The sequence below is a fragment of the Balearica regulorum genome, chromosome 5 (genome assembly GCF_011004875.1).
Source record: "Balearica regulorum gibbericeps isolate bBalReg1 chromosome 5, bBalReg1.pri, whole genome shotgun sequence".
NCBI classification, from domain to species: Eukaryota; Metazoa; Chordata; class Aves; order Gruiformes; family Gruidae; genus Balearica; species Balearica regulorum.
The window spans coordinates 16,898,456-16,908,075 of NC_046188.1; the positions used below are offsets into that span (position 1 = coordinate 16,898,456).

At 48.1% G+C, this 9,620-nt stretch overlaps 1 protein-coding gene across 1 annotated transcript; it reads left to right on the top strand.

The window, feature by feature from the left end:
* The first annotated feature begins 6,833 nt into the window (after positions 1-6,833).
* GSC (goosecoid homeobox) lies at positions 6,834-9,388 on the top strand. Its single transcript, XM_075753056.1, has 3 exons — positions 6,834-7,437; positions 7,651-7,910; positions 8,385-9,388. The coding sequence occupies exons 1-3, from the start codon at positions 7,107-7,109 to the stop codon at positions 8,469-8,471; spliced, it is 678 nt and encodes a 225-aa protein (XP_075609171.1). The 5' UTR covers positions 6,834-7,106; the 3' UTR covers positions 8,472-9,388.
* The last annotated feature ends 232 nt before the right edge of the window (positions 9,389-9,620 follow it).

Here is a 9,620-nt window from a genome sequence, read left to right on the forward strand (position 1 = left end):
GCTTCACTGGATGGTCCTGTTTTATCTGGTCACTGAAACTGATTATAGTGATATTATTTATTTCATTAGTTCAAAATATCATCTAACCAATGTAGTAATTTTGTAATTCCTTCTGGCACATTTGCCTTGCTTTCTTTAAATCTATTACCCTTCTATTATATATTTCTCTACTATAATTATCTGGGGTTTTTTTACCTTTGACTTTCATTCTTAATATAATTTCCTGTATTTTTAAAAAAACTGTAAACCTTCATGATATGTATCAGGCATGCTTCACTCAAAAAAAAGTCTATTAAGTTTCAGTTATAAGGTGTTTGGGAATGATAATGTGACTTTTAGCCAGAAGATCCATCTCTCTGTTTTAGTTCCAATTCAAAATCACTGGGAATCACCAAACAGACTTCCATAGGTGTGGGATCGGGCCCCAGATCTAGTTCCACTAGAGTAAAATATGTTGGATTATACTACAGTGATATTCATAAACTCTAAACCTCCTAAAAAAATTAGAAGTTTCAAAAATACATCATGTATACATTACAGAAAACAATGCAATAGCTGTCTTTTGTACAGTTGACTTATTTATTTTTCAAAGCTGACTTTGTTAATCTAACTCCCTAGAAAAGGCTTTTGAGGTTCTTTGCATTCCAAATAAAGGGCTACTTTGGGTGTAATCTCCCAGAGCCTTTTCAGAGAGAGGAGAGGTTCTGGTGGCATTAAGTAGGTACAGTTTATACTACAAAGAAGAGCTTTAGACAATGTAATAATACTTGTGTAGAATGATAAGAAGTGGTGACCACACACAATTTCTGTTGACTTGATTTGTAGCTGTGTGTGCTCAGGATCTCTTGTGGTTTAAAATCCGGTGGGCTACATGATGATCCAAAAACTTAGTTCGATCATTGGAAAAAGGCAAATCAACAACAGAGGTCTTATATTTGCTTTATGTTTGTAAATCAGGAAAGCAGTCTTTTGGCCTTTTTTTTTTTTTTTTTTTTTTAAATTACTGTACTTATACTAGTATAAAACATGGTATAGAAAGAGATCTAATAACATAATAATGCTTAATATGAGCACAGTTTATGCACAGTATATGTAGGGATTAGATACACATATATATCTACCCATGCACTGCTATATGTGGGTGTATATATAACATGGGGAATTAGAATTACCCATCCTTACAGAGAAAAACATAAGTACTACAAGGTTTGAGTGAAGCCACCTTGTCTTGGAAGCTTGTAAGCACACTGTTACAGTATGGTTCAATTTGCAGGAGAAATTTTGGCTGTTGGCTGTAGTGCGATAGAGAGCCATTTCCAAAATATGGGTTGGTCCTGTGTGTACAGCAGGCTACTTCTGCTGTGTCAGCCTCTACAGCACATCCCTTGGCATGAAAGTTTTTCTTAATGTAGATGTCCAGATCATCCCACTTAACTGAGCTTAAACAGATTTGATCACAATATCTTTGAGTAAAGTATCTCACTCAGACTGTACTTGATGTTAAGCAAAATTACCAAGTAGCAGAGCATCCTCCTGTTGACTCCTGTAACTGCAGTCAAGGACCCAAAAGGTTTTCCCACTGTCCCCTTGAAAAGCTGCATTATTTTAAAAGATTCTTCTTTTCAACCATCTACAGTTTAGATGTAGATTCCTCAGTTTAGAGGAAAAGCTTTTTTCCTGCTGTATCACTAATGTATCACCTCTTTGTTTGCCAAGTATGCTGGTTATAGGAATACATATGAAACCTGCAAAAAAACCTCTTTTGCTTTTATTCACATTCATGGAAACCTTTAAGAGATTCTACTTTCTTTGTTAGATTACATCACATCAGACCAAATCCATATCAGCTTTTGAATTGCTGTATCATCTGAATTGTCTACAACAGAACGTGTCTATGTTGACTCATTACAATTCTGGAAAAAAGTCACCTCCGACCACTAACAAAAGGGGTAGTGTATCTTGAGAACTCTGTGTATGACAAACTGACATATACAATAAATATGAATGTTACTACAGTAACAGATTGAAATTATATAGTTCATTTAAACCTTTTTCCAACTTCAGCTTAGTCCCAGCTAAAGCACACAGGAAATAAACATACTGAGCTGTCTGGCACCAGGCAACTATCCAGGTCCTGTTCTGTCTAGCACGGGGCGAGGCTTATCCATCCAATCAACATTAGGCGGTTTATTTATGTGAGACAGATATATTAGTAATAATGGATTTATTCAGTAGCTTGGTGGATTTATACACGTACAAAATCATTTCAGTTTAAGCAGACTTAAAACTGAGTGACTCCACTACTTTTATGGACTGTATCCTGAAGCCCTTAGCAAGTCCTATTCTCCTCCTCACAAGAAAAAAGGAAAAGAAAAAACCCCAAAAACCCACCACCAAAAGACATCACTAATTGAAGCCAATGGGATGTTTGCTGGAGCAAAAACTGCAAAAGACTTAGGAACTGGTGAAATGCAAGTGAACGTGCAGCTAGCTAAGTGGCAATTCAAAGGATTATGGCATATTTATATCTATTTTATGCAATATTCCATATATGAAAATCCGTTTTAATTTTTACAGACCAAGATAGTCTCCAAAAGAGAAACAACTGATAGAATTCAGAAGGGATATCTGGGTTTTCTTTATCACACCTATTTGTACTTTAAGCAGATTTTGTTCTAAGGCATTAATTTGCCATGCAAGTCAGGTCTGTGCTACGTTGAAGTCTGTTTTCACTGGTTCGTTTTTTAGAAAACAAGACGGAGAGTTCGCTTTAGTGCTATGGTTTACCCATTTCAGTCAGATAGTGAGTGGTACATTCTCACCTCATTTGCAGTTTTTAATTCCAATTGGACATTGCTTTTGAAATGTCCCTTCTCTTTCTCCTTCCCCCCCTTATGCTGCCACTTGAAAGTTGAAATGTAGCAAGAATGTAATGTTAGGTGCCAGTTTTCTGAATTACAGGGTGACTGCTTTAGCTGATACCAAAAAGCAAGTGTCTTTTTATACCGCATAAAAGCCTGAAATGTTTACATATCAAAAGGCTATAGGCCAATTTCTGTCAAAATTATACATGAAGTTAAGCAGTACAAGCAATTTATTTAAACACTAGTCATTGTAGAAAAATTCAAAACCATATGCTCTTTTAGCAGTTTTTCACAAATGCATTTGACCCATGACTTGGCAAGACACGCATGCTTCATAATTTACTCTAAATTTCAAATCCCCTTGACATTTAAATAAAAGATCTTCATTAATAAAGTTTATATGAATGAAACTTTAGAAGCTGATATTGTTAGCGGGAAGCTTCAGCGAAAAAAATGCGTTTTCTGCCTCGTTTTCAAATGACTGACTTTCCTAATCAGTTCAAGAAAAGTTTATTCTGGGAACAAATTACCGTAATTTTGCATTGTATGATTTTTTTTTTTTTTTGGGGGGGGGGGGGGTGGGTGGTGTGTGAAGTAATGATGCAATCAATTTGAAACAAACGTGGGGAACGCCGAAGGGTGATGGCATCTGTACTTGAGAGATGTGCTGCGAAGCGCCGTTTCCGAGAGGGTTTCGCAGCCGGCGATCCACCAAAAAACTTGGATTCTTCTCAGCTTTACCCCCTCGCGTCGGGCGGGAGCCTCGGCCGGGGTCCTGCCGCCCAAAGCGAGCCCCGGGGGGGTGAAGCGCCCCGGGTGCCTCCACCGGGAGGCCCCAGCCGGCGGGACCCCCGCGCCCCGCTGCAGCCCTGGGTGCCGCTCACGCCGACAGGCCGGGCAGAGCCAGCGCCGGGAAGGCGGTGCATTTTGCATCGCCGGAATTATTCCTTAATACCTTAAAATAAAAAAACCGGCCGATTTCTCAACAAGCGCATTTTCATAGACTTGTGTATGGTGATTGCTTTGTATGAAATCGTGTTTGGGTAATAATATTGAAAATCAGTGCAGTGTTTACTTTATTTCATACCTAACAGCTTGCTCTGCCCGGTGCTATACTCCTCTTTAGATCTCTCTTTCAACCCATGCTGTGACTACCCTCCAGTAACAAACAATTGCTTAGCAACACTATGCAGCACAATTTGCTTGCGTTTCATTTGTTATTACAATTTCATCCCGACATTGTGTGACAACTGATTGTTTGTTTAACGCAATTTCACGTTTGCAAAGTTAGCGAAGGGCGGACGTGAAATGAGAAACTCCGAGAGCAGGTTTCGCGAAGCGGGTATCAAAACTGAGGGGTTCACGGCAAGACTTCTGAGATTAAAACAAAACAAAAGAGAACTTCCCCACGGGGGTGACAAGTTATTTGAAATACTAATAAAAAAAAATCTCTCTAAAATAGGAATAAACGTAAGCGTTGCAGCGTGGCGCATCATCCTTCAGCAGAGCCTTCCCGATCGAAAATCACGTTGGGAAGCCGAGCGCTGGCACAGCCCAGGCGGCGTGTGCCCTGTCGGTGCCGCGGATGCCCCCGGGGCTGCCGCAGCTCCTCGCCCCCCCCCCCCCCCCCCCTTCCCCGATGCCCACTCTTGCCCCACGGCGCTGCTTTCACCTGGGAGAAGCCGGCCAGGCGCGGAGATGAAATCCTGCCGCAAGTGATGCTAAGCGCCCAAGAAATCGGCCCTGGCGGCGGGTATCCTCACCGCGGGCCTCCGCATCAGCGGGACTTCAGCAGGGTGACTCGGTTCCCGAGGGGCGGCAGTTTGGGGGCAGAGTGCTGTCCCCCACCGCCCGCCTTCCTCCCGCGGCCCGGGCTCCGCGGAGCGCCCGGGAGCGGAGCCCCCCGGGAGTCCTGCCCCACGCCGCCGCCCCCGCAGAGCCGCGGCCCGGGCCGGACAGGCGGGGCGCTCCCCGCAGAGGCCCCCCAGGGCACCCACGGAGGAGGTATTCCCCTGCTCGCCGGTGGGAGAGTTGGCCGTGTCCCCGCTCTCGGCATGCCCTCGGGCCTGGCTCTCCCGGGGGCCCGGAGCCCGGCCAGCCCGAAGCCTCGCTCACCGCCGGGAGCTGCAAAAGGCCACCGGAGAGATGCTACCGCGCGTTGCAGCAGAGCCGCTGAGGACGTGAACGAGCATCCCGATGGCGGAATTAAGCAACGCGCTGCTCTGCGTACAGCGGGACCGTGCTGCACCCAGGGAATTACTTACCTAAAACCCCCCAACAAACCAGCCCCAAACTGCCCCTCGAAATCCAACTCCAAACAAGTACATAAACAATCAAAAAATAAAGAAAAACCTTAAGCCAACAACAACAGAAAAATCCCAAATCTAACAACAAAAAAGCCCCTCTGTCAAATAGTTTCACTTTACATCAAATTTTGCAAAATCTGCACGAAGCTTAGGTCTGAATGCCAAAGGCGGAAAGAAACTGATCGGCAAATAAATTGAAGTAAAGGAAACGATGCTAGTAATTAGTCACATCACGATGTATCGATAAACGAAGAATTAAGTCCTGGCGTTCTTTTTCTTTAACGTTCATACGAGTCTTTTGCTAGAAATAGGGGTTTGGTTTAGATCATTTCTCAGGATGCGGTTTTAAATCCTGGAATATCGAGAAAAGGAAGGATAAAGATAAAGTGCGAGTAAGCGCTAACGAGGATATTCTTTGTTGAGGAAAAAATAATGTGTTCCTCGTAAACGGACCTTAATGCTTGTTTTCATTTCATGCCTACAATTTCCTACCTTCTTTGATGGAGGGTTGATGGGGTAAATAGTCTAATCTTATTCAGTTCACCTCCTGTGGATTCCCAGTGACAGTCGTGACAGACGAAGTATTCTGCAAATCACAAGAGCCAGCTACCAAGAGAGCCAACCGTCTTAACAGGAAGAGTTTTAGGGACTTAAAACTGTTCCATTTTAAACTTGAGGGAACATGCAAAATATTAAGTTCTCCGTATCATTGCAAGCCTATAGGCTTTCTAAGCTAGAAAAGGAAAGTTTCTTCCTTAAAAGAAAGAAAAAGGCACCAGGATGGATCAGAAATAAATCGGAAACACCTACCAGACCCGGGATTTGAGTTGTGGTCTTTAACATTTCCACCTCCTGGCTTGTTTAAAAATAAAAAGTGATACCTGTCTGGATCTGAATCTGTTAAAAAGAAAAAAAGTTTACAACATTCACGCGTCCTAGTTCCGCCAGGTGATCTAGGGAAAGAAAAAAAAAATTACTTCATTTACTCAGTGAAGACGTTGTTTCTTCACTGCATAAGTCTTAAATCAGAGGAACGCATACTCCTCAATGCCCCTTCAGTTCTCCGAGCCGGGGAACGCAAGATTCAAACCCTGCTACAGTAACACTTGGGGGGGGGGGGGGAGTTGCATGATTGTATCGCAGTTTATTTTTTTAAAAAGTGCTTCTTAACCAATTCGAAGCATAAATAGTGAATCTGAGCTTCAGACAGAGGAAATCGCACCCACTAATGTGAACTAACAGCAGCAAAGTAGGTGCATAATAGACAAGGCTAGGAGCTGCTAACCACTTCTGCACAATGGCATTAATAAGATTAACCTGGGCAATTAGCCGGTGCAGCAGAGATCAAGCCTAAATCTGGGGCCTTTCAAAAAACCCCACTAATGGAAAGGATTACGTTAATTTCATTAATTCTCAATACACAGACCCAGGCTCCTTTCACTCCTTTGTGTAACCCCCACCTCTTCCCACCAAAAGGGGGAGAAAAAAAAATCAAATCTGGTTTTGTTTGTCATCTGCATATTACCAGGAACTAAATCCAGGATGACGTCGCCTGGGTATAAAAAAGGGAAGAGGTTCAGATGGATTATACTCCGAGCAGCCCTCTGGGTTGAGATCAGTAAACAGGCGAGAGTTGAGGGGGGAAAGTTCCAGGGGTGGATCCTGCGCGCACACACACACACACACACACGCACACGCACATGCACACGCACACACGCGCGCACAGACATACACGCACACTCTGCCCGCAAGCTGCCCTCGGAAAAGCTCCGCTCTTTCGCTCCGATCCCTTTTTAAAATTTCTCCGAAAGTTTCGATTTCGTGTCTCTCCAGCCTCCCCCCCCCCACCCCCGCCACCACAACCACCACCACCTACCCTCCCTCCCTCCCTCCCCCCGGCCGGTCCCCGCGGCCCAGCCCCGGCACGGTTTGGGGCATGCCTGTGAGCATGTTCAGCATCGACAATATCCTGGCGGCCAGACCTCGCTGCAAGGACTCGGTGCTGCTGCCCCCGAGCGCTGCGCCCGTCGTCTTCCCCAGCCTCCACGGGGACTCGCTCTACGGCAGCGCCTCCGACTACGGCGGATTTTACTCCCGGGCGGTGGCACCCGCCTCCGCGCTGCCGCCGGCGGTCACCGGATCTCGGATCGGCTACAACAACTACTACTACGGGCAGCTGCATGTACCGGCGTCTCCCGTGGGCCCTTCGTGCTGCGGGGCCGTGCCGCCCCTGGGCGCCCAGCAGTGCTCCTGCGTCCCCCCCGCAGGTAAGGAGTCCCCGCGCGAAGCGTCCCCGCGTGGGACGGGGCGGACGGGCTTTCTTTGTTCCCGCAGCCGCGGGGCAGGAGGGGGTGGCGGGGATCTGGCGGCCCGCAGGAGCGCGGGTGGGCGGCGGGAGAGGGGCTTTTTCTGGGGCGGGGGGGGGGGGGCAGCAGCGATCTCATGCAAAGCCTGTCGTCGTCTCGTCTGTCTGTCCGTAGGTTACGAGGGCACTGGGTCAGTCCTGATGTCCCCTGTTCCCCATCAGATGTTGCCCTACATGAACGTGGGCACTTTGTCCCGGACGGAGCTGCAGTTACTGAACCAGCTGCACTGCAGGCGAAAAAGACGGCACCGGACTATCTTCACTGACGAGCAGCTAGAAGCTCTGGAAAACCTCTTCCAGGAAACGAAATACCCAGACGTGGGCACCAGGGAACAGCTGGCCAGAAGGGTGCACTTAAGAGAGGAAAAAGTGGAGGTATTTGGCTTTCTTTTCCCCCCTTCTATCCTTTCGCATTTAAACGCGCTCGCACTGGATGGAGTGTGGCCCCAGCCCGGCTCCGCTGGCGGCGGGGAGAGCAACAGGTTTGCAGGAGGGAGAGGGAAAGGGGTTTTTTGTGGTTTGTTTTTGTTTGGGGTGGGTTTTGGGGTTTTTTGTGTGTGTGTGTGTGTGTATTATTATTTCCAATCGCCCTTCTGGGGGCGGCTGGCCGAGCCGATCGCAGGGCTGCGAGCAAATGTCGAGCGGCGGTCATGCCCCCCGAACGCGCTCAGCCTTTCCCACCCGAGCGGCAGCTTTCCCTCCGTCCCAGCGCGGCCGCCGCACATCAGCCCGCCGCGGCTGCGAGCGGCTCCGGGCGAGGCAGGGCTCTGGCAGGACGGAGGTCATTTTGCGTGTTTGCATATTTTTATTTTTTTGTCTCCCTAATAATTTAATTTCTTAACGTAACAGGTTTGGTTCAAAAACCGCCGGGCAAAGTGGAGGAGGCAAAAGCGATCGTCTTCGGAGGAGTCAGAAAAACGCACAAAAATGGAATAAAGCGTCTAAATCGTCTCCGGAGAAGAGACAAGAGGACGGGAAAAGTGACTTGGACTCCGACAGCTGATACCTCGCAGGGGGGGACATTTCCCGTGGACTGTCGGATATGCTCCAGAGGATGCTACTAATCTTGCACAAGCTCTGCCTTGTTGGAGGGGGAAAATATCTGTATATAATGTACAATGCCCCGAGTTGATTTCGTGTAAATAAAATGTGTTGCGGAGGTGTTGCACAGGTAGACGGAGGCGCGTTTGTTCACCCCCGCGCCTCGGCACTGCGGGTCGAGGGGAGCGGAGAGCGGCGGTGCCCCGCTCCCCGGCACCGGGGGCGGCCTTGCCGCCGCAGTTACTTATTTAACGAGGTTTCGCGTAGTTTGAGAGGGAGCGGAGGGCAGCGCGCTGCCGGCCGGGCCCGTTGGTCACCCGCTCGCTGCGGGCCGAGAAGCGATGGCGGATCTTTCACCCCCAAGGACAGCGGCGGACACCCGGCCTGGCCCGGCCCGGCCCCGATGGCAGCGCCCGGGCCAGTCCCGCCGAGGCCGGGGCCGGCCGCGGGTTGCCGGGCTGGCGGGGGGGGGGGAGGGCGGGCCGCGGCCCGGAGCAAACCTCCCTCCTCCTCCTCCCGGAGCTCCTCGCTGGGCCGCCCGCGGCGATACCGATCTGTCCGTCCGTCAGGCCCCGCGTCCCGACGCTGCTCCCCTCGGGGACCGCTGGCGGGCAGCCCCCGCCCCGCTGCTCCGCCCGTGCCGCCGGCCCAGCCAAGCTGGAGGCGATGCCCTAAAGAAATATTTTGCAGGCAAAGCAAACTCGGCCTCACACTTGTTATTTTGCCTTTTTGCCCTGCGCTTTTCTCTCCCTTGCTCTGCAGTCATGCCTTGTTGAGTTTCCAAAGAGTTTGTCTTTGATCCCTATTTAGAAAAGCTATCGTGCTACATTGGTATTTAAAATTTCTATTAATAAATTTCAGCTATTATAAGATGAATTACGCTTAAGAGGAGGTACGGCCTTCGTGTGCTGCTCCTGAGGATGTTTCAGAGGAAGTTGCTAATGTATGTTTTCCCCCCTTTGAAGCAGCACCTTTGCAATCAGGAAAGCTGTGATAGCCTGGTCTCATTTTACTCTTCCCTCTGTAAGGGCCTTGTAAAAGAGA